Genomic DNA, 25266 nt, shown 5'->3' with positions numbered 1-25266 from the left:
TTCTTTTTGGGGATTTTCTTTCTTTTTTGGGTCACCCTGCCTCGGTGGGAGACGGCCGACTTGTTAAAAAAAAAAAAAAAAAAACCACTCCAACACTATATCCCCCCCTGCTTTTAACATTTCTGTCATGATCCCATCAGTTCCAGCTGCTTTACCCCCTTTCATTCTACGTAATGCCTCACGTACCTCCACCACACTTACATTCTGCTCTTCTTCACTCCTAAAAGATGGTATACCTCCCTGACCAGTGCATGAAATTGCTGCCTCTCTTTCTTCCTTAACATTTAAAAGTTCCTCAAAATATTCTCGCCATCTACCTAATACCTCCATCTCCCCATCTACTAACTCCCCTACTCTGTTTTTAACTGACAAATCCATACTTTCCCTAGGCTTTCTTAACTTGTTTAACTCCAAATTTTTTTCTTATTTTCATTAAAATTTCTTGACAGTGCCTCTCCCACTCTATCATCTGCTCCCCTTTTGCACTCTCACCATTCTCTTCACCTTTCTTTTACTCTCCATATACTCTGCTCTCACCCGAACTTCCTCCTCCCTTAGTTTATACACTTTCACCTCCCTCTTACTTGTTGTTGCCACCTTCCTCTTTTCCCATCTACCTCTTACTCTAACTGTAGCTACAACTAAATAATGATCCGATATATCAGTTGCCCCTCTATAAACATGTATATCCTGGAGCCTACCCATCAACCTTTTATCCACCAATACATAATCTCATAAACTACTTTCATTACGTGCTACATCATACCTTGTATATTTATTTATCCTCTTTTTCATAAAATATGTATTACTTATTACCAAATTTCTTTCTACACATAGCTCAATTAAAGGCTCCCCATTTACATTTACCCCTGGCACCCCAAATTTACCTACTATCCCCTCCATAACATTTTTACCCACTTTAGCATTGAAATCCCCAACCACCATTACTCTCACACTTGATTCAGAACTCCCCACGCATTCACTCAACATTTCCCAGAATCTCTCTCTCTCCTCTACACTTCTCTCTTCTCCAGGTGCATACACGCTTACTATAACCCACTTTTCACATCCAATCTTTATTTTACTCCACATAATCCTTGAATTAATACATTTGTAGTCCCTGTTTTCCTGCCATAGCTTATCCTTCAACATTATTGCTACTCCTTCTTTAGCTCTAACTCTATTTGAAACCCCTGACCTAATCCCATTTATTCCTCTCCACTGAAACTCTCCCACCCCCTTCAGCTTTGTTTCACTTAAAGCAGGACATCCAGTTTCTTCTCATTCATAACATCCACAATCATCTCTTTCTTATCATCTGCACAACATCCACGCACATTCAGACATTTAAAACAACTTTTATCTATATTTTTTGTTTTTGTTTGAAAATATGAAAAAAATGTAGATCTACTTTTGGAGCATGTTAACATAGATGTGTGTTTGGACAGATTAAGGTTTATTGGTAATAGTTGGATCAGTAGGCCTGCAGCAGTGCTCCTACCTTCTTAACTGGATGTGACTTGAATGTGCCTAGCATGAGCCAGTAGGCCTATTGCCTTTCTTCCTTCTTAAGTGCGGGTTATTTGTGCATTGTCACAGTCACGGTATTGTGATTTTTTATTGTTAATATGTGTATTGTTCTATATATAACTTAGATTTGTAGGTTTTAGTTTATACAGTAGAATAGTCACTTTAATGTCATAATAATATTGACATTTGCAGGTAAATGAGCACATAGTTAAACTGAGGGAAAGATTTGGAAGGTTCAAGTATGCCCCTCATCGCGTTCAGTTCAACCCTGCCGATCCTGACCAAATCAAGATCATGCTTCCTAATTATAAAGGACCAATGGCCCTTAGAGTTCGATCTCAGTCCAGGGCTCTCTCCAGGTTATCCGGCCACTCAGGTATTCATAATTAGTCTTACTTTCAAGCAGTTTGGATTAGTGACTAAAATGCCAGGAGCAAGGGGCTAGTAACCTCTTCTGTATAAATTGATAAATTAAAAAATAAAAACTTTCGTTTTTCTTCTTAGATCACCCTACCTTGGTGGGATACTGCTGGTTTGTTGAAAAAAAAAATTCTTTTTTGGATCACCCTACCTTGGTGGGACAAGGCTGGTATGTTAAAAAAAAAATTGAAAATGAAAACTTTGTATTATTCCTTGGAACTAAAATGGAACATAGAAATATGCAGAATATGAGTGGAAGTGATAAGTTTTCTCTCATTTTTGTAGAGCATATTACAGTTACAAACTTTTACTAAACATTACAGGTTGGCCCTGCCTATACAGCAGGTTAGCTTACTGTAGGGCCTCACTTATACAGCAGGTTAAGCTCTGGGTTACTGTAGAGCCTCACTTATACAGCAGGTTAAGCTCTGGGTTACTGTAGAGCCTCACTTATACAGCAGGTTAAGCTCTGGGTTACTGTAGAGCCTCACTTATACAGCAGGTTAAGCTCTGGGTTACTGTAGGGCCTCACTTATACAGCAGGTTAAGCTCTGGGTTACTGTAGAGCCTCACTTATACAGCAGGTTAAGCTCTGGGTCACTGTAGAACCTCACTTATACAACAGGTTAAGCTCTGGGTTACTGTAGAGCCTCACTTATACAACAGGTTAAGCTCTGGGTTACTGTAGAGCCTCACTTATACAGCAGGTTAAGCTCTGGGTTACTGTAGAGCCTCACTTATACAACAGGTTAAGCTCTGGGTTACTGTAGAGCCTCACTTATACAGCAGGTTAAGCTCTGGGTTACTGTAGAGCCTCACTTATACAGCAGGTTAAGCTCTGGGTTACTGTAGGGCCTCACTTATACAGCAGGTTAAGCTCTGGGTTACTGTAGAGCCTCACTTATACAACAGGTTAGGTCTTGGGCTACTGTAGGACCCAGCTTATACAGCAGGTTAATCTCTGGATTACTGTAGGGCCTCACTTATACAGCAGGTTAAGCTCTGGGTTACTGTAGGGCCTCACTTATACAGCAGGTTAAGCTCTGGGTTACTGTAGAGCCTGACTTATACAACAGGTTAGGTCTTGGGCTACTGTAGGACCCAGCTTATACAGCAGGTTAAGCTCTGGGTTACTGTAGGGCCTCACTTATACAGCAGGTTAAGCTCTGGGTTACTGTAGAGCCTCACTTATACAGCAGGTTAAGCTCTGGGTTACTGTAGGGCCTCACTTATACAACAGGTTAAGCTCTGGGTTACTGTAGAGCCTCACTTATACAACAGGTTAAGCTCTGGGTTACTGTAGAGCCTCACTTATACAGCAGGTTAAGCTCTGGGTTACTGTAGGGCCTCACTTATACAGCAGGTTAAGCTCTGGGTTACTGTAGGGCCTCACTTATACAACAGGTTAAGCTCTGGGTTACTGTAGAGCCTCACTTATACAACAGGTTAAGCTCTGGGTTACTGTAGAGCCTCACTTATACATCAGGTTAAGCTCTGGGTTACTGTAGGGCCTCACTTATACAGCAGGTTAAGCTCTGGGTTACTGTAGAGCCTCACTTATACAACAGGTTAAGCTCTGGGTTACTGTAGAGCCTCACTTATACAACAGGTTAAGCTCTGGGTTACTGTAGAGCCTCACTTATACAACAGGTTAGGTTTTGGGTTACTGTAGAGCCTCACTTATACAGCAGGTTAAGCTCTGGGTTACTGTAGAGCCTGACTTATACAACAGGTTAGGTCTGCACAGACCAACTAACTGATCGTACAAATCCCATAGATTTCGAAAAAGAAATGGAAAACATGCCCACTCACTCAGCACCTGGACCAGATTCATGGAATGCTCTATTTATAAAGAAGTGCAAAGTACCACTAGCACGAGCCCTCAGTATTCTTTGGGGAAAGAGCTTAGATCTAGGTGAAATACTGGAGGCCTTAAAGAGTGCAGACATAGCTCCTTTGCACAAGGGAGGTGGTAGAGCCTAGCTAAAAATTACAGATCAGTAGACCTAACCTCTCACATCATAAAAATCTTCGAAAGAGTGATGAGACGGCAGGTTACAAATTTCATGGACCAGCACAACCAACATAACATGAACCAGCATGGTTTTAGAGCAGGACGATCATGTCTGTCACAGCTGCTGAACCATTATGACAGAATTACAGAGGCACTGGAAGACGTCCAAAACGCAGATGTGATTTACACAGATTTTGCAAAGGCGTTTGACAAATGCGATCATGGAGTGATAGCGCACAAAATGAAGGCCATGGGCATTACGGGAAAGGTAGGCAGATGGATTTTCGGTTTTCTAACACAGAACACAAAAAGTAGTAGTGAACAGGGCAAGATCCAGCATCATCGAGGTCAAAAGCTCAGTGCCCCAAGGCACTGTCCTGGCACCTCTGCTGTTCCTCATCCTCATAGCAGACATAGACAAAAACATCCGGCACACTTTTGTATCATCATTTACAGATGACACTAAAATAAGCATGAAAGTCAGTATGGTAGAGGACACTGAAAAAGTACAGGAAGACATAAACAGGGTTTTCCAGTGGACAGTGGAAAACATGACGTTCAATGGTGATAAGTTCCAGCTGCTTAGGTATGGAAAGAATGAAGAACTCAATAGGAGCACTATATACAAAACTCAAGAGGGTCACCAAATAGAACGTAAGGAACACGTAAAAGACCTAGGAATAATTATGTCAGCGGACCTTTCTTTTAAAGACCATAGCAAGACAAAGATCACGACAGCCAGGAAGATGACTGGGTGGGTATTGAGAACTTTCAAAACAAGGGAAACGATGCCGATGGTGACACTCTTCAAATCGCTAGTGCTCCCTCACTCAGAATATTGCTCAGTGCTGATGGCCCCATTCAGGGCAGGAGAAATATCGGAGCTGGAACAAATACAGAGATCGTTTACGGCTCACATTGAGCCAGTAAAGCACGTAAACTACTGGGAATGCCTGCAAGTCTTGAACATATACTCATTGGAGCGGAGGAGAGAGAGGTACATGATAATATATACCTGGAAGGTACTCGAGGGCTTGGTCCCAAATCTGCACACTGCCATAACAACATACTGGAGTGAGAGAGATGGGAGGAAGTGTAAGATAAACCCAGTGAGGAGCAGGGGTGCGGTGGGGACAATAAGGGAACACTGTATCAACATCTGGGGTCCTAGGCTTTTCAACATCTTACCAGAAGATATCAGAAACACTGCTGGAACAAGTGTTGAAGCCTTCAAGAGGAAACTAGACAAGTATCTTCACCAGGTGCTAGATCAACCAGGCTGTAATGGATATGTGGGGCAGCGGGCCTCCAGCAGCAACAGCCTGGTTGACCAGACGAGCCTGGCCCATGGCCGGGCTCAGAGAGTAGATATAATCTCGAAATTCATCAAAGGTATATCAGAGATTTCAATAGAATTTTTAGAGTAATACTACTAATTCTGTTGCTGCTTAATAGTGGATTATTTTAAGTACAGCCTCCCCTCACTTAACGATGGAGTTTTGTTTCTAAGACCACGTCAGTAAATGAATTCGTCGCTAAGTGAGGAGTATACTATAATGGTAGTGGGTTTGTGTCAACCATCTTTGATATTGTTTTAAATGTCACCTTTACATCATTTATAACATTTCTGGTATATTTTTAAATGTTTATACAGTAGTGTACTGTATATTGAAATAAACAGAATAGAGGAAATCAGCTCTAATATACATGATTTAGGTATAAATACTGGTCAGAGAGCCCATTTTAAGTCCAAGGCATCGGTAAACGATTACGTCACTGAGTGAGGAGAGGCTGTATCTATATACATAAATGTTATCTTCCTATTGCTTAGTTTCTTATTTTCACATCAAATATTTATCAGATTTGTTTTTCAGCAAAAATTCATTATGGATTGTTTACAGAAGTCGTATATATATATATTCATTGTACTTATTGTAAATTTAAGGGTGTATTCTGAAATATAATGTATATTTACTCCCATATACCATATGCCAAGTCTTAAAAATCATTTGTCTCTATTCGCTCCTATCTAACATGCTCACGCATGCTTGCTGGAAGTCCAAGCCCCTCGCACACTAAACCTCCTTTACCTCCTCCCTCCAAACTTTCCTAGGCCGATGTCTACCCTGCCTTGCTTCCACTACAGATTTATACATTCGAAGCCATTCTATTTTGTTCTACCCTCTGTACATGTCCAAGCCACCTCAACAACCCCTCATCAGCTCTCTACTTATAGTTTTGGTAATCCCGCACCTCCTCCTAATTTCCCAACTATGAATTCTCTGCATTACATTCACACCACATATTGCCCTCAGACATGACATCTCCACTGCCTCCAGCCTTCTTCTCGCTGCAACATTCATCACCCATGCTTCACACCCATATAAGAGCATTGGTATAACTGTACACTCATACATTCCCCTCTTTGCTTCCATGGACAGAGTTCTTGGTCTCCACAGACTTCTCAGGGCACCACTCACCTTTTTCCCCTCGTCAATTTTATGATTTACCTCATCTTTTATAGACCCATCTGCTGACACCACAAACTTCTGCCTATGGGCTCTCCTCTCTCTCCTGTCCTTGCTAATCTTTACATGGAATACTTCGAGACTGCTCTTCCTACCATCGATGTGCAACCTTCACTCTGGCTCCGCTATGTGGATGACATCTTTGCTCTGTGGCCTCATGACTCCAGTCTCTTCCAACCTTTTCTTGAAGCTCTTAATAATCTTGCCCCTTCCATTAAGTTTAAAGCTGAATGGGAATCTAATTCCTTGCTTCCTTTCCTTGATGTCCATGTCCACCGCTCAGATACAGGTTTTTCCTTTTCCGTTTACCGAAAACCTATGCACAGTGTCATGTACATTCACTACTTTTCCTATCATGCTTCCCCTGTCAAGGAAAGTGTTTTTATCTCCCTCTTTCTCCGTGCCCTCCGCATCTGTGATCCTCAGTTCCTTCCAGCAGAAATTTCCACTCATCATAATTTGTTTTCCCATCTTGGCTACCCTTCCCATTTCATAGACTCTGCCTTCTCACGTGCTAAACATAATTTCTTCTCTCCCAAACTCTCTACTCCTGGGAACTCTTCTGTCCTCTGCCTTCCCTACATTTCCGGTCTTTCTAATCTCAACAATTCTCTCCGTCCCTTAGACATCGAACTTACTTTCCGCCAGACTAACACTCTTCGCACTAATCTCGTTCATACCTCTCCTCCCTCTACAGATGTTCCTGGTGTCTACACTATTTCTTGCTTCTCCTGTCCTCTTCAATACTTTGGAGAAACTGGTCGATCTCTTTCTGACAGACTTAGGGAGCACAAAAATAGTGTTAGGCTTGCTGACACTAACAATGCTCTGTTCTGTCACGTCAGAGATCACAGCCATCCTATTGACTGGTCTTCCGCTAAAACTGTCTTCCCTACTTTCAACTCTAACAGTCGCCATCTAGTTGAATCCTCTCTAATACACAACTTTCCTTGTATGAATCTTAGTCCTGGCTTCGTCTCCCACTACAATGTAAAATGTTCCAAACTTCAGAACACCCGTGACTTAACCTGATTCCTCATTTTTTTCTTCTTCTCCCTCTTTCCCCTTTCCTTTTTTGTGTTCCTTTCTTCTGTCGTGTGTTTCTGTTCCTTCATTATTTATTTCATCACTTCCCCTTCCCCCCACCTCTGTGGGGACCTAGCTCCCTTGCAGTGTTCCCCTTTCTTTGTATTTGATTGGCTGCTGCCGCCGCCGCCGTCGAAACGTTGTCGTAAGCTCCTCTCTTGCTCCTCTCTTTTATGTGCGGGTTATTTGTGTAACACTACATTCTTAAACCTACCCCATACATCTTCAACCCCATTGCCTATACTTTCACTAGCCCATCTATCCTCCAATAGTTGTTTATATATTACCCTAACAGCCTCCTCCTTTAGCTTATAAATCTTCACCTCTCTCTTACCTGCTGCTTCCATTTTCCTTGTATCCCATGTACCTTTTACTCTCACTGTAGATACAACTAAAAGTGATCTGATATATCTGTTGCCCCTCTATAAACATGTGTACATCTTGAAGTCTACCCAACAGTCTTTTATCTGTCAATACATAGTCCAACAAACTACTGTCATTATGCCCTGCATCTTATCTTGTATATCCTCTTTTTTCTTAAAACATGTATTACCTATAACCAAACCCCTTTCTATGTAAAGTTCAGTCAAAGGGCCCCCATTATCATTTACACCTGGCACCCCAAACTTACCTACCACACCCTCTTTATATATTTCTCCTATTGTAGCATTTAAGTCCCCTATCACAGTTACTCTCTCACTTAGTTCAAAAGTTCAAACATCTCCCAAAATCTCTCTGTCTCCTCTAGACTCATCTCTTCTCCAGGTGCATACACACTTATTATGACCCACTTTTTGCATCCAACCCTTATTTTAATCTACATAATCCTTGAATTTATACATATATATTCCCTCTTCTCCATCCATAACTGATCTGTCAACACTACTGCTACCCCTTCCTTAGCTCTAACTCTCTCAGATACTCCTGACTATTTATTTCTCCCCACTGAAACTCACCTATCCCCTTCAGCTTTGTTTTGCTTAGGACTAGGACATCCAACTTCTTTTCATTCATAACATTAGCAATCATCTCTTTCTTATCATTCATGCACATTCAAGCATCCCAGTTTTATAAAGTTTTTCTTCTCTTTTTAAGTATTTTCTACAGGAGAAAGGGTTACTAGCCCATTGCTCCCGACATTTTAGTTGCCTCATATGACACGCATGGCTTATGGAGGAAAGATTCTTTTCCACTTCCCCATGGAGAATAGAGAAAATAAAGAAGAACAAGAACTATTAAGAAAAAAGAAGAAAAACCTAGATGTGTGTATGTATATAGTGTATGCACCTGTTATCCATTGTGTTTTTGAGACAGAAAAAAGAACACCATCAATCCTACCAGCATGTAAAACAGTTCTTTTTCACACTCACTAGGCAGGACGGCAGTACATGTACCTCCTTGGGTGGTTGCTGATTTGTATATCTGTATATCTGTAAATTAACATTCTGTCATATTTCCAGATGATGAGACATCATCTATAGGGTCGACTGATAGCGGGGCGTCAGTCAGAAGGCGTAAGAGGGAATCTGGTACATCGTCTGCGACTCAAGGAACGGAAACTGAAGTGGAAATTCCAAATAGTGATCCCGTTCATGGTGATCACCATAACATGACGAGGTTAGGTGACGAAGAACGTTTTACACTTTCACAAGAACACATTAAGAGAGAGGTAAAGGATGAAAGACAGAAGGATTTAGAGGGTGATGAGGAGGAGGAGGAGGAGGATTCAAAAATAAATGTGAAATTTTCTTCCAAAACCGGTGATGATGACTCTGATGAGGAAATGGAAAACTGTGACAAGTACCCCGGTGGGAACTACGAAGATGACGAAAATTTTGATGAGGAGGATGATTCGTCCATTGTCAATGGAAAGACTTTGCATCCTCGAACAATAAATGACCAAAGTGAAGACGATGAGGAGGACGAGGAGGAAGATGAGGAAAATTACACTGATGAATATCCAAGTAACAGGAAAAGGTTTTTAGTGGATAATTTAAAAGACGGAAGTGTAGACGAAATGGAGAGTAAAGATGCAAGTGAAGACGAGGATTGTGAAAAGGATGGTGAAAGGGAAGAAAAAATTGATAATGCAGAAGAGCAGGAAGAGGAGATCGGTAATCTTGCTCTAAATACAGGAGAAGAGGTGCAAGACAAAGATGGAACTCTGAAGAGTGATGGAGAAACTCTGTGTGACATTAAAAACGACCTCGAAGAAAGTGTAAGTGAAATGCAAGATTTGGACAAGGAAATCAAAGCTCCTGAAAATGTTGCCTCAAAAGTTTGGCCCAGAAATGAGGACATTTTAAATTTACCAGACATAAAGCCATTTGAAAATGACTCTGAAATGCCCAGGAGCAGAGAAAGACAAGTGAATGATGACTCGGATAGTGAGATGGCTGAAAGTGAAAAACATAATGTTGGAAGAATAGATGCAAACCGAGATCAGAAACTTAAGGAGGATGATGATGATGACGGTGAAAGCGAAAATGAGGGAATTAGAGAAAATGCTCGGTTATTTGAAAGTGATAATACAAGAACAGCTGTTAAAGAGGAAGATGATACTAGTAATGGTGGTGGTAAAACTGAATTCAACAATATCACAAGTGATGTTCTTGAGAATTTAGAAAAAGAGTGTAAAAAAGAATTAAGTGAAAGTGAGGATAGTGAAAACGAAGATGAGACGAAAAACAAAAGAACTTTCTTGGAAAAAATGGAAAGTGACAGTGAGTCTGACAAAAGTGAGAGTGAGAGTGAAAATAAGTTCAGAGAAAAGAAAATGGGGTTAGATGAAAGTGATGATAGTGACAAGAGTGCAGATGAGGATGATAAAGAAACCAGTATGGACTTCAGAAATAGAACTGAGAGTGAAGATGAGGAAAGTGACACTGAAAAGAGGCATTTTGGCAAAGAGGTGAGGGAAACTTGTGAAAATGATAGTGAAAATAGCAGAAGTAGTACTGGCAGTGACAGTAAAATGGTGGGAGATAGTGTACCTGATGTAGAGGAAGATGAAGATGACACAAAAATTGTGAAAAAGAGTAGAAGTAGTGATGAACAAATTGATGTAGATAGTAAGAGTGAGGAACTGAACAATAGAACCCACCACAGTGTAAAGGACAGGGTTAAAGAGGAAATTGTGAGTAGTGAGGAAATAGAAAGAAAGATGGAGAGAGATAGTGAAGACAGTAATCAGGAAGATAAGGACAGTAGCAAAAACTCTCTCTTTGATGCTGTTCAATTAATGAAAACGATGGGAACGATAGCAATAACGAGACTGGATGGCAAAAGTCTAGAACGGGGGAACAGTAACAATGGGGTAACTATATCGTTGGCCAAAGAGCAACCCAAATCTGAAGTGGATGATAGGAGGTCTGAAAATGAACAGGCAAACCGGACTAGCCCTAGTTCACGTGTAGCATCTCCAGTTCAGAAATTATCAGAAAGTAGAGACATGGAGCAACATATATCTTCCTTAGGATGTAGTGTAAGTGTAACAAAAGCAGTGGAAAAGGATAAAGATAAAGAAAAGGAAAAAGAAAAAGTGAAAATGCCATCTGGAGTTGATACTACACGCCTCAGCCCATCAATTTCCATCATTCCAATGTCGGGAGGAAGTGACCGCCAGCGAACTAAAACCACCATTGCTCCATCAGCATCACCAAGCCCTAGTCGCACATCACCGTCAGTCTCTGCACAGCATGCTCCAAGGAGTTCTCCGTCAGTCTTGGTACAAAATCCTCCTCAGAGTTCACCATCAACCACACAGGGTGTACCTCCAAGAGTTTCTTCTTCATCATCAAGTAGTTCTCCTCAAACTAGTGGCAGTGGCATTCCCCCTCCACCACCTCTTTCTCACCCTCAGGCTTCTGCAGCAGGTGGTGTAGGCTCCAGAGGTGTATTTGGTCCTCCTCCTCCAGGCAGCCAAGTTCTGGGAATGGGTGGTGCTCGTGGGCCCATCATGGCTACTCCTGGTATGAGAATGATGGGTGGAGGAGGACCTGGCATGATGGTGCCGTCACGTATACCAGGTGGTCCGCCTACTAGACATCTACCTCCAGAAGCTGGTCCACTTTCTGCTCAACTTCATAAGCACTCCCAAAAGCTAGCAGAGGTCATGCGTGCCACACTCGAGGATGTTCTAGGTGGTCTTGTGATGACGGGGACCCCTGAGGCTCGGGTAGCCGCACTTCAGCTAGAATTGGAGCGCACGAATTGGAGGCATCAGCAAGAACTTGCCGAGGTTAGGCATAATGCTGATGTAATGCTTGTGGAAATGAGAGCTAATTTGGAAGCAGAAAAGCAGCGAGCTGTAGAGGAAGTGAAAAGGCAAATGGAGCAGCAAATGATGGAGGGGCGAAGACAAATGGAACGGCAGATGGTGGAGCGATTGGCAGAAGTACGGAGACAAATGGAAGCAGAAAAACAAAGAGCTGTTGAAGAAACCAAAAAGAAACAGTGGTGTGCCAACTGTGGAAAGGAAGCATTGTTTTTCTGTTGTTGGAACACTTCTTATTGTGATTATCCTTGTCAGGTAAGAGTTAGAAACTTCTTTCATTTGAAAATTATTCGACATTAATTTGATAGTGGGAGACAGGCAGCATGTCTAAAAAAAATGCTGTGAGTGTGTTAGATAGGAATGAGTGGAGGCAGATGTTGTTTGGGATGTAATGAGCTGTTGGAGTGTGAGCATGGTAACATTTTGTCAAGGGATTCGGGGAAACTGGTTAGCTGGACTTGAGTCCTGGAAGTAAGAAGTACACTGCCTGCACTCTTAAGAAGGGGTGGGGATTTTTGCAGTTTGGAGGGACATGTGAACTGTAGTATCTGCTTGTCCCTGGAAAGCCAGTGATAGAGTGAATGATAGTGAAAGTGTTTCTGTTTTGGGTCACCCTGCCTTGGTGGGAGACTGCCAGTATCTTAAAAAAAATTGATTCATTCTTTCTCTAATTCATACCTGATTTGTGTGAATTATAGAATATTTCTTATTCAACAGTTTGAAAACTGTAATGTGTGTCATCTGGATAAAATCCAAATTTATATTCTTAATTTTTGCTTTGGACATTGCAGAGTTTTGGAGAATACTTAGAATTAAATTTTTTTTAAATATTCTTGTTTGGAAAATTAGATTTCAAAATCTTAGCTTCCTAATTGGTACAAAACAGGCAAAACTGAACGAGTTGAATGAAAACTCACAGGATGGGTAGGGCTCAATCCCATGGTAAGCAGGTCCTAAAACTGAGGGGCCTTGTGCTAACGACTGGTCCATGCCAGACAAACAAGATTCATTTAGCTAGGTATATTTCTATACCTGACGATCTGTTGGAGTGTGAGCAGGGTAATATTTAGTGAAGGGATTCAGGGAAACCGGTTATTTTCATATAGTCGGACTTGAGTCCTGGAAATGGGAAGTACAATGCCTGCACTTTAAAGGAGGGGTTTGGGATATTGGCAGTTTGGAGGGATATGTTGTGTATCTTTATATGTTTATGCTTCTAGACTGTTGTATTCTGAGCACCTCTGCAAAAACAGTGATAATGTGCGAGTGTGGTGAAAGTGTTGAATGATGATGAAAGTATTTTCTTTTTGGGGATTTTCTTTCTTTTTTGGGTCACCCTGCCTCGGTGGGAGACGGCCGACTTGTTGAAAAAAAAAAAAAAAAAAAATTTCTATACACCATAGTTAGCATGCACCCCACTGTAACCACAGATGCAAATTTTACAGATGATTCCCACACCAGCATAAGTGTGATGGGCTCTAGCTCAAGTCCTATCAAAGCAACCATGTGTATACACTATGCAGCAATAGTCTGGTAGACAGCAGCTGTCCAGAGATGTAATACTGTACTATCTTACCAGTTCAATGTTACGCACTCTGGTAGAATTTCTAGTGTTGTGTTTTTTTCTCGTGAATGTAAATGGTAGGTTTATCTCATAAAGATCGGATATGGTTAGTATACAGGAGGGCCCTGCTTATACAGCAGGTTAGGTTCCAGGATACTGCTGTTAAGTGAAACATAGTTTCTTCTTCTTTTTCTTTTTTTTACTTTTGAATGTATATAAAAGCCTGATAGCATGTTTACACTATCATGTATTAAGTGAAGAATAGAGTTAGACTTAAAAAATCATATACAGTACACACACTATTTACCCTAAAACATTTTTGTCCTTAGCTTATAGTGAGTGGTGAATATATTTATTGTAGGAAGTCTGAATAAATGTAGAATGGCTATAATTGAAAAACCGCTGGATCAGTGATAAGCTGTAGAGCAAAGCACTGTAAAGTGGGTCCTGCCTCTACACTGTTTTGTTGTCTGGTAATGGTTTCATGAATCATCGCTCCCATAGCTTGGTCTCAGGGAAGGCAAGCCTCCTGGTGAACCAAATAAACGTCATACAAGCCGAGACTACAGCTATACTATAAGAGTAGGAGAGCTCTTTGTTATTCCAGTTAAAGGGGTTAGGATGTATTTCTTACTATTTGTTTCATTTCCTTTTATAATTTTGAATGTAGTTAGCATGTCTCCTCTTTTATTCATGGGAATAAAAAAAGAATTTCTTGTTTTTGAGGTTAATGTTCATATCTGTATCTTAAGCCTTAAACTGTCCAAACGTAGATCTACGTTTTCACGTGTAGTGCTCCGACCTTGATTTTCTCCATAAGAAAGCTTGTAAAAAATGTAGATCTATGTTCGGAGTTCTACGCAAGTGAACGTAGATCTACGTTTGGACAGTTAAAGGGTTAAATGCTTAAAATCAGCAAATAGTACATTGCGTAAAATTAAAGGTTGATCATCAGTTTTGTTGATAAACATGCTAGCCAGTCCTAAAACCAGCAGACCAATGTATTATCCACTGTGCTATGGTGGCCTCATGCCATTCTTCCTATGCATTCCAATTACCACCACTGACCACAAACATGCATTTGTGGTCACAATGGGACCCATGCTAACTTTCCTGATATATATAAAAGCACACAGTGGTAGTTATTAGGCCAGTATGGTGCAGTGTTTAACACACCGGCCTGCTAGTTTTAGAATCAGCTTGCCATGGTTTTGAACCCCCACTCCATTCAGTGAGTTGTTTATAATCATGTCTCGAGTCATTAATCATCAGAGATTTGCATTGTGATGTTTCAAGTCATAAATATGTGCATTTACTCTTTCCCTGGTAGCAATCACATTGGCCCCAGCACATGTCAGTGTGTGGCCAGAACAGTGATGGTGGCGGCGGTGGTGATGGAGGGCCTGACTCGGTCAACGGGGAGGCCAGCGGACACTCTTCCAGGGTATCAACACCAGTTCAGAACCTGGTTGCAGCACAAGTAGGTTTTAAACAGTTTTCCAGAACTTCAGAACAGAGTTTCATTACTTATTGTATCTTTTTTTTTTTAATGTATACACAGTTGAGTACTGTGTTTACTGGTGACTAGTTAGTGTTCCAAGTCGGACCTAAACGTCACCACAAGTTTCATTCTTCTGTATGCTGGTTATTTGTAGAGTTCAGTACTGTACAGCATTTGGAAACACTTGGTAATTGTATTATTGTATTTTGGCCATTACCTGATTGTTGTATGGGCTCTTGCATATACAGTATGTAAAACAGCCACAGCCCCTGTGGTTGTTTTGCATTTTCTGCATTTTTTCTCCTCGGAGTCCCAGAGAGCATTTAACTACTTTTAATACAGTTTCATAGTTTAATTTTATATAAAAAGCATCATTCCCAATAGCACAAACAATACGAACAGTACAAAAGTAAACAAAAGTGTTGTGTGTAATTGCGTCAGACACGGTAATCAGTGTGTCTCACTACATTAAGAGATTATTAAGATTTTGTTAACAGTTTTTAATTTAGTAACTTGAAATATTCTCCTGTAGGTACATATATGAAAAACTGGCATGACCAAATTGTTATTATATGTTTATTTTTGGCAAGACAGCTAAGTAATGAGTGACTGTGACTATGAGATTCTCTGCCTTGATGGGAAATAGTTGAAAGTGTCATAAACACTCGTAGCAAAACTATTAAGTGTTTTCTATTGGGTTTCAGAGTATAGTTTATGCATAAATGCTGCTGATGGATGCATAAAATATTAAAACATCCTGCAGTCGTGTTTGAGCGTGTTAGATAGTAGTGTGGGGAGGCAAATGGTTTTTGGGACCTGATGAGCTGTTGGAGTGTGAGCAAGGTATCATTTAGTGAACGGGTTCAGGGAAACCGCTTTGCAGGACTTGAGTCTTTGAGTTGGGAAGTACCTGCATTATAAAGGAAGGGTTAGGGATATTTGCCATTTGGAGGGACATCTGAATTGTCATGTCTGCAAATCTTTGGCAAAACAGTGATAGTGTGAATGATGGTGAGGTGTTTCTTTTTTGGGTTGCCTTGCCTCGATGGGAGACAATCACCATGTTAAAAAAGTTCCTCAGATATTGCTTTGTTAGTTTCTGGTTTCCCATAACTACAACTATGGTACAGGTTTTCTTTATTTTAAGCTACAATGGTTCTACTTGGGTTACATAAATGTGTGTGTATATAGCTGCAAATAAGCAAATTAAAAAAAAATAGTCTTGACACTTCTGACATTGCAGGGGTTGACTGTACAGTGTCACTCGATACACAAGAGTGGGCTGCCATATAACATTAAACCCTAATATTTTTTCGTTGCTCTGATATTTTTTCGTTGCTTTTATGGATTTAGAAAAGGCATATGATAGGATGGATAGGGAAGCAATATGGCAGATGTTGCATGTGTATGGAATAGGTAGTAAGTTAATATATGCTGTAAAGAGTTTTTATGAGGATAGTGAGGCTCAGGTTAGGGTGTGTAGGAGAGAGGGAGACTACTTTCCAGTAAAAGTAGGTCTTAATCAGGGATGTGTAATGTTACCATAGTTGTTTAACATATTTTTAGATAGAGTTGTAAAAGAAGTAAATGCTTGGGTGTTGGGAAGAGGGGTAGGGTTAAATTATAGGGAATCAAATACAAAATCTCCATGGGGAAGTGGAACAGTATTCTTCCTCTGTAAGCCATGCATATAGTAAGAAGCAACTAAAATGCCGGGAGAAAGGGGCTAGTAATCCGTTCTTCTGTATAAATTACTAAATTTAAAAAGAGAGAGTTTCGTTTTTCTGTTTAGGTCGCCCTGCTTCAGTAGGATATGGCCAGTTTGTTAAAAAAAAAATAATACAAAATGGGAGTTGACAAAGTTAAATATAGCTGATGATACTGTGCTTTTGGGAGATTCTGAAGAGATGTTGCAAAGGTTAATGGATGAGTTTGGGATGGTGTATAAAGGAAAAAAGTTGCAAGTGAACATAGACGAGTAAGGTGGTGAGGGTATCAAATGAGTTAGGTAAAGAAAAATTGGATATCACATTGGAGAGAGGGAGTATGGAAGACGTGAATGCGTTCATATATTTCAGAGTAGACTTGTCGGCAGATGGGTTTATGAAGGATGAGGTAAACCATAGAGTTAATGAAGGAAAAAAGGTGGGTGGTGCATTGAAGTATCTGTAGAGACAGAGAACATTATCCATGGAGGCAAAGAGGGGAATGTATGAGAGTGTAGAGGTACCAACCCTCTTATATGGATGTGAAACATGGGTTATGAATGCTGCAGTGAGGAGGAGGTTGGAGGCAGTGGAGATGTTGTGTTTGAGGGCAATGTGTATGTGGCATAAATATTATGTAGAGAATTTGAAGTGTGGAAATTAGGAGGAAGTGTGGTGTTACTAAAAGTATTATTCAGAGGGCTGAGGAGTGGTTGTTGAGGTGGTTTGGTCATTTAGAGAGGATGGAATACAACAGGATGACTTGTAGGGTGTATAAATCTGTGGAGGGAAGGAGGGGTAGGGGTCATTCTACGAAAGAATGGAGGGAGGGGGATAAAAGAGGTTTTGTGTGCAAGGGGCTTGGACATGCAGCAGATGTGTGAGGATGTTAGATAGGAGTGAATGGAGATGAATGGTCCTTGGGACCTGACGAGCTGTTGGAGTGTAGGCAGGGTAATATTTTGTGAAGGGATTCAGGAAAAACGGTTAGCCAGACTTGAGTCCTGGAGGTGGGAAGTACAATACCAACACTTTAAAGGAGGTGTTTGGGATATTGGCTGTTTACAGTGATATCTAAACTGTTGTAACTGAGCACCTCTGCAAAGACGGTAATTTTGTGTGAATGATGGTGAAAGTGTTTCTTTTTTGGGTCACCCTGCCTTTATGAAAGATGGCCAATGTGCTAAAAAAACATTATATATCCTATCAATAAATGTACAGTACTGTACAGTACATAATGTACATCACTATTGCACCATCGTAAAATCAAAATATAATAAGTCGAACCATCATAAAGCGAGGAGCATCCATAGTTTCTTAACTACAATCCCCAGATTAGTTTTTTATTTTTAATCTAGGCTCTGGTGTCCTCTGCAACTCTGATGGCTGTCCATCAGCTGTAGCAGTATATTATTCGTTGATTCTGCATTATTGTATTTTCTTGCCCCAAATACCTGTGACAGTCTGTGATAACACTACAATGTTGTTTGGGCACTTTCCGTTTCCATCAGTGTCTCACCTGCCAGTAGTTTGCCCGTAATATTCGTAGTTTACGTAAAACCTTGATTCCCCTTCTCCTGCCTTCCTGGGGCTGCATCCAGTGTAATAGTCACTAGAAGCCAACTTTACCTTATGCTTGGGGCTCCTCGTCTATATACTCAGGTTCTACAAAATTTCTCACTTGCGTTTCGTGTGCAATTACTTGTTTATAGTTAAAAAAAAATGAAGCTATTTTTTTTTTTAGCTTAATCTTGGCATTTTGGGCATAGAGAAATGTTTCAACCAATTTTTTTTAGACAAATCATTGGAAAATCAAATAGAGAAACTTGGTAGTGCAAACAGTTGATTTGTAAAAGGTTTTTGTCTTATTTAGGTTGGCAGCATTTTACTTCATTCAAGACAACCTTAAATTTCAAACAGTATTCTGAGTAATAACGATACTCGTATTTGTGCTAAGGCTAATAAACATAGACTAAAGTTTTACTTTGTATTGAAAGTTATTGTTACTGATATTAATCATTTTATAAAAGAGTGATAGAAGTACAGGAGAACCTGCTTATTTACTGTCTTTATTTCTGACCTCGTGCAAAAGAGCCGACCACAGAAGTTTAAATTTTGTGGCCCAGTGGAGCTCATTGTGGTCAGTTTGTCCCAGGCCAAAGCCAGTGCCAGCATACAAATCAGAACACAAAAGACAACAATATTTTTATGGACTGTAATGTCCAAATGTTAATACTGGACTATACAGGTGTATTCTATTTATGAGACACACTGTATGGAATATACGACAACACTTTCAGAAAGAGGCGACAGTGGTTGGCAAAAGCTTTTCAGGGTCTTTTGCGAGGACTTTATCAGTGCCAAGGGAAAATAATATGAAAATGTAAGGTTTAGGGTTTGCTTTGGACAAGTCGCGCTGTATAGTCCTTGTGGCTTAGCGCTTCTTTTTGATTATAATAATAATTTGGACAAGTCTCGAAAGTTCTAGCCACAGCCTATGTTACCTTAAGTGCGATCACTACATTAGGCTTATTTTTCCATGGAATTAATGAAGAGTACCTAGTAGCACTGAAAATTTTGCTGCCATTTTTTCCTGTTTCCAGAGGTTAATGCAGAACAACCACCGTGAAAAGAAATAGTGAACTTCCAAATGCTTTTATGCGTTCTCACATTATCAAGGAACTGTAAAAATAAAGGATCAGCAGAAGGCATATAAGGGCAAGATTACACCTTGCTAATCTTTTATGTTCACAGTTCCTTGATAATGTGAGAAATCATGAAAGCACTTGGAAAGTCACTGTTTTTTCACAGTGGCTTTTCTGCATATTGTGATATCACCTGTTTATTGTGATTTTATTGCATATAATATAGTATATAATATGTATATATAAATTATATATATACAGTGGAACCTTGGTTTTCATATTCCCTAGTTTGTATAAAAATGTTTCTATAAAATGTATATTTTTTTAATATTTTCGGGTGTCTGGAATGGATTAATTGGATTTACGTTATTTCTTTTGGGAAATATTAACAAAAATCACATTTTATAGAGAATAACTATGGTTTTGCACACCAACTAGGGCATACAAAAACCCAGGTTTCACTGTATATTTATACCATATTTTCTTGCATGTGAGGCACACGAGCATATAAGACATATAAGAGGTTTCCAAGCGGTTGTAATGTAACGTTAGTAAACAGCTGCTATAGCATAACCCAGAGCCGACCCTTCACCCTGACCACATAAGGTCCAGGGTGATTTTCCAAGTTTTTTTTATGGCATAAAATAGAGTAATTGAGTGTTGCAGGTAAGAGTCACATGTGGTGGCCCATGTGGGAGTTAGCCAGCTATTATCATGGCCATAAGACCAACCCTAGCTTTTTACTGTGTAATATTACTGCAGCCTTTCAGCTATATTTAACACTCAGGTGCTCATTATAATCTTGCATGGGTCGTGGTAGTAGCTTCCCCATATTTGAGTTGTCTGTACTACTGTAAGTGCCTTAGAGGAAGATACAGCAGTGGGCTTCATGCTCTGGTAATGGCAGCTTGGATACATAATGTGTTTGTAGCAACCTCCTCTCCTCCTCCTCATCCTCTCCTCATCTTTCTCTTCCTCATCCTCCTCTTCATCCTCTCCTTCCTCATCCTCTCCTCCTCATCCTTCTCTTCTTCATCCTCTTTCACTATCTGGTGACCTCATTAGCAGCTTGAATAACATTCTGAATCATCTCTATTTCTAAGCAAGTTTATATAAGAAGTGAACAATGCAGCAGTGTTTCCTGGTGTCTGACTACTGCACATAGAAGGGAGAGGGACACCCAGTGACATGGCCACAGTGCTTAACCTGTAGTAAACACCTAGGTACTAGTTATAAACCTCAGTGAGTGTACTCAGCATTAACTCTGAAACGTGTAGATGTCTGTGCCACTTTCTTTTCATGATTAATGAATGGGGAGACCCTTTGAGGAGGGAGGCAGTGCCTTGAGGCTGGTGAAAAGCTTTTGCTCCAAGGAATTGGAGTACCTCCTCCTCCCCCAATCCCCTCTTGGATTATTTTTACTTTCTATTCCCAAGGTGCTGTATGACTCCTACAGGTGAATATTAAAATAATGTAATTGCTTGGGAGAGGCATACAACATCGAATTTCTGCACCCAATACTTTTTTTTTTCTTCATTTTCCTTGCTGCCTTTCTCTACTCTTATTGTACTGTGTTTTTAGTAGCAGCCATTTCCTCTTTTTTTTTATCATTTGCACAAATTGTAGCTAAAAAGCTCAGTAAGTATTTTATCTCATTAATTTGCAGTGTTTTCAGTGTTTTGGTAGACAGCAACCATCCAGGGAGGTACTACTGTCCTGCCAAGTGAATGTAAAACAAAAGCCTGTAATTGTTTTACATGATGGTAGGATTGCTGGTGTCTTTTGTCTCATAAATATGCAAGATTACAGGTATGTCTTGCTACTTCTACTTACACTTAGGTCACACTACACATACATGTACACATTTATTTATACACACTCATCTTAGTTTTCTTTGATTTTATCTTAATAGTTCTTGGTCTTATTACTTTTCCTTTTATATCCATGGGGAAGTGGAATAAGAATCTTTCCTTCGTAAGCCATGCGTGTTGTAAAAGTCAACTAAAATGCCGGGAACAATGGGCTAGTAACCCCTTTTCCTGTAAAGATTACTAAAAAGAATAAGAAGAAGAAAATTGTCAAAGTGGGAAGTCTGAATGTGCGTGGATGTTGTGCAAATGATAAGAAAGAGATGATTGTGGATGTTATGAATAAGAAGCTGGATGTCCTGGCTTTAAGTGAAACGAAGCTGAAGGGGGTGGGAGAGTTTCAATGGAGAGGAATAAATGGGATTAGGTCAGGGGTTTCAAATAGAGTTAGAGCTAAAGAAGAAGTAGCAATAATGTTGAAGGATAAGCTATGGCAGGAAAAGAGGGACTATAAATGTATTAATTCAAGGATTATGTGGAGTAAAATAAAGATTGGATGTGAAAAGTGGGTTATAGTAAGCGTGTATGCACCTGGAGAAGAAAGAAGTGTAGAGGAGAGAGAGAGATTTTGGGAAATGTTGAGTGAATGCGTGGGGAGTTCTGAATCAAGTGTGAGAGTAATGGTGGTTGGGGATTTCAATGCTAAAGTGGGTAAAAATGTTATGGAGGGGGTAGTAGGTAAATTTGGGGTGCCAGGGGTAAATGTAAATGGGGAGCCTTTAATTGAGCTATGTGTAGAAAGAGATTTGGTAATAAGTAATACATATTTTATGAAAAAGAGGATAAATAAATATACAAAGTATGATGTAGCACGTAATGAAAGTAGTTTGTTAGATTATGTATTGGTGGATAAAATGTTGATGGGTAGGCTCCAGGATGTACATGTTTATAGAGGGGCAACTGATATATAGGATCATTATTTAGTTGTAGCTACAGTTAGAGTAAGAGGTAGATGGGAAAAGAGGAAGTTGGCAACAACAAGTAAGAGGGAGGTGAAAGTCTATAAACTAAGGGAGGAGGAAGTTCGGGGGAGATATAAGCGACTTTTGGCAGAAAGGTGGGCTAGTGCAAAGATGAGTAGTGGGGGGGTTGAAGAGGGTTGGAATAGTTTTAAAAATGCAGTATTAAAATGTAGGACAGAAGTTTGTGGTTATAGGAGGGTGGGGGCAGGAGGAAAGAGAAGTGATTGGTGGAATGATGAAGTAAAGGGTGTGATAAAAGAGAAAAAGTTAGCTTATGAGAGGTTTTTACAAAGCAGAGGTGTTATAAGAAAAGCAGAGTGTATGGACAGTAAAAGAAAGGTGGAGAGAGTGGTGAGAGAGTGCAAAAGGAGAGCAGATGATAGAGTGGGAGAGGCACTGTCAAGAAATTTTAATGAAAATAAGAAAAAATTTTGGAGTGAGTTAAACAAGTTAAGAAAGCCTAGGGTAAGTATGGATTTGTCAGTTAAAAATAGAGTAGGGGAGTTAGTAGATGGGGAGAGGGAGGTATTAGGTAGATGGCGAGAATATTTTGAGGAACTTTTAAATGTTGAGGAAGAAAGGGAGGTGGTAATTTCATGGACTGGTCAGGGAGGTATACCATCTTTTAGAAGTGAAGAAGAGCAGAATGTAAGTGTGGGGGAGGTACATGAGGCATTACATAAAATGAAAGGGGGTAAAGCAGCTGGAACTGATGGGATCATGACAGAAATGTTAAAAGCAGGGGGGGATGTAGTGTTGGAGTGGTTGGTACTTTTGTTTAATAAATGTATGAAAGAGGGGAAGGTACCTAGGGATTGGTGGAGAGCATGTATAGTCCCTTTATATAAAGGGAAAGGGGACAAAAGAGACTGTAAAAATTATAGAGGAATAAGTTTACTGAGTATACCAGGAAAAGTGTTCGGTAGGGTTATAATTGAAAGAATTAGAGGTAAGACAGAATGTAGGATTGCGGATGAGCAAGGAGGTTTCAGAGTGGGTAGGGGATGTGTAGATCAAGTGTTTACATTGAAACGTATATGTGAACAGTATTTAGATAAAGGTAGGGAAGTTTTTATTGCATTTATGGATTTAGAAAAGGCATATGATAGAGTGGATAGAGGAGCAATGTGGCAGATGTTGCAAGTATATGGAATAGGTGGTAAGTTATTAAATGCTGTAAAGAGTTTTTATGAGGATAGTGAAGCTCAGGTTAGGGTGTGTAGAAGAGAGGGAGACTACTTCCCGGTAAAAGTAGGTCTTAGACAGGGATGTGTAATGTCACCATGGTTGTTTAATATATTTATAGATGGGGTTGTAAAGGAAGTAAATGCTAGGGTGTTCCGGAGAGGGGTGGGATTAAACTTTGGGGACTCAAATTCAAAATGGGAATTGACACAGTTACTTTTTGCTGATGATACTGTGCTTATGGGAGATTCTAAAGAAAAATTGCAAAGGTTAGTGGATGAGTTTGGGAATGTGTGTAAAGGTAGAAAGTTGAAAGTGAACATAGAAAAGAGTAAGGTGATGAGAGTGTCAAATGATTTAGATAAAGAAAAATTGGATATCAAATTGGGGAGGAGGAGTATGGAAGATGTAAATGTTTTCAGATACTTGGGAGTTGACGTGTCGGCGGATGGATTTATGAAGGATGAGGTTAATCATAGAATTGATGAGGGAAAAAAGGTGAGCGGTGCGTTGAGGTATATGTGGAGTCAAAAAACGTAATCTATGGAGGCAAAGAAGGGAATGTATGAAAGTATAGTAGTACCAACACTCTTATATGGGTGTGAAGCTTGGGTGGTAAATGCAGCAGCGAGGAGACGGTTGGAGGCAGTGGAGATGTCCTGTCTAAGGGCAATGTGTGGTGTAAATATTATGCAGAAAATTCGGAGTGTGGAAATTAGGAAAAGGTGTGGAGTTAATAAAAGTATTAGTCAGAGGGCAGAAGAGGGGTTGTTGATATGGTTTGGTCATTTAGAGAAAATGGATCAAAGTAGAATGACATGGAAAGCATATAAATCTATAGGGACAGGAAGGCGAGGTAGGGGTCGTCCTCGGTAGGGTTGGAGAGAGGGGGTAAAGGAGGTTTTGTGGGCAAGGGGCTTGGACTTCCAGCAAGCATGCGTGAGCGTGTTAGGAGTGAATGGAGACGAATGGTACTTGGGACCTGACGATCTGTTGGAGTGTGAGCAGGGTAATATTTAGTGAAGGGATTCAGGGAAACCGGTTATTTTCATATAGTCGGACTTGAGTCCTGGAAATGGGAAGCACAATGCCTGCACTTTAAAGGAGGGGTTTGGGATATTGGCAGTTTGGAGGGATATGTTGTGTATCTTTATATGTGTATGCTTCTAAACTGTTGTATTCTGAGCACCTCTGCAAAAACAGTGATAATGTGCGAGTGTGGTGAAAGTGTTGAATGATGATGAAAGTATTTTCTTTTTGGGGATTTTCTTTCTTTTTTGGGTCACCCTGCCTCGGTGGGAGATGGCCGACTTGTTGAAAAAAAAAAAAAAAACTCTTCCTCTGTCCACAGTTTCCTTCAGATATTTAGGACAGTAACTCTTCCTCTGTCCACAGTTTCCTTCAGATGTTTCGGACTGTTTGCTATTGTCTTTTAGGTCTCTCATGTTGATGATAGCTGTGATGCTCCTTTACTTTGCTTCAGCTTTTTCGTAGTTCTTAACTTTGATTGCTTTTCAAAGCTCTCGTGTAAGATTTGCATTGTCCTGTTTGTCTTCTCTTAAATTTTATTTTTTTATCTGGGCTTTGAGTTATTATTTTCTGCTATGCTTCACTTATTTTATTGTGTACTTTTTATAAAGAAGAAAATGCAGTGTGACACTTTTAAACCACTCAGAAAACCCACATTTTGAAAGTAGTTAAGGAAAAAACTTATGCATTTCAATACCTATACTGGGATCATCCTCAGCATAGAAAATTCGCTGAAAATCCCAGTGTAAGCATTGAAATATTGAAAGTTTTGCATCTTTATCTATTTCTATAATTGTTAGTTAAAGGACACGAGTGCAACTCATGTGACATTTTATTGTGGCAACGTTTCACTCTTCCGGAGCTTAACAAAGCTCCTGAAGAGCAAAACATGTCCCCTCATACCGCTTACCATGCATCCTCTTACCTAACATATTTTCAGTAATTCTACCAA

General features: G+C 40.1%; 1 protein-coding gene across 10 annotated transcripts in view; it reads left to right on the top strand.

Moving 5' to 3' along the window:
- Zmynd8 (Zinc finger MYND-type containing 8) overlaps nt 1–25266 on the top strand; it is a 154713-nt gene that overhangs the window by 75758 nt on the left and 53689 nt on the right. For all 10 annotated transcript variants that reach the window (XM_070104124.1, XM_070104123.1, XM_070104122.1 and 7 more), the window contains 3 exons: nt 1723–1906; nt 9039–12109; nt 14749–14898. In XM_070104124.1, coding sequence (XP_069960225.1) covers nt 1723–1906; nt 9039–12109; nt 14749–14898 — 3405 coding nt within the window. The remainder of the gene's footprint in view (nt 1–1722; nt 1907–9038; nt 12110–14748; nt 14899–25266) is intronic.

Source organism: Cherax quadricarinatus, chromosome 89, assembly GCF_038502225.1.
Source record: "Cherax quadricarinatus isolate ZL_2023a chromosome 89, ASM3850222v1, whole genome shotgun sequence".
In the NCBI taxonomy this organism is placed as follows: Eukaryota; Metazoa; Arthropoda; class Malacostraca; order Decapoda; family Parastacidae; genus Cherax; species Cherax quadricarinatus.
This window is presented reverse-complemented; position numbering and strand designations above follow the sequence as displayed.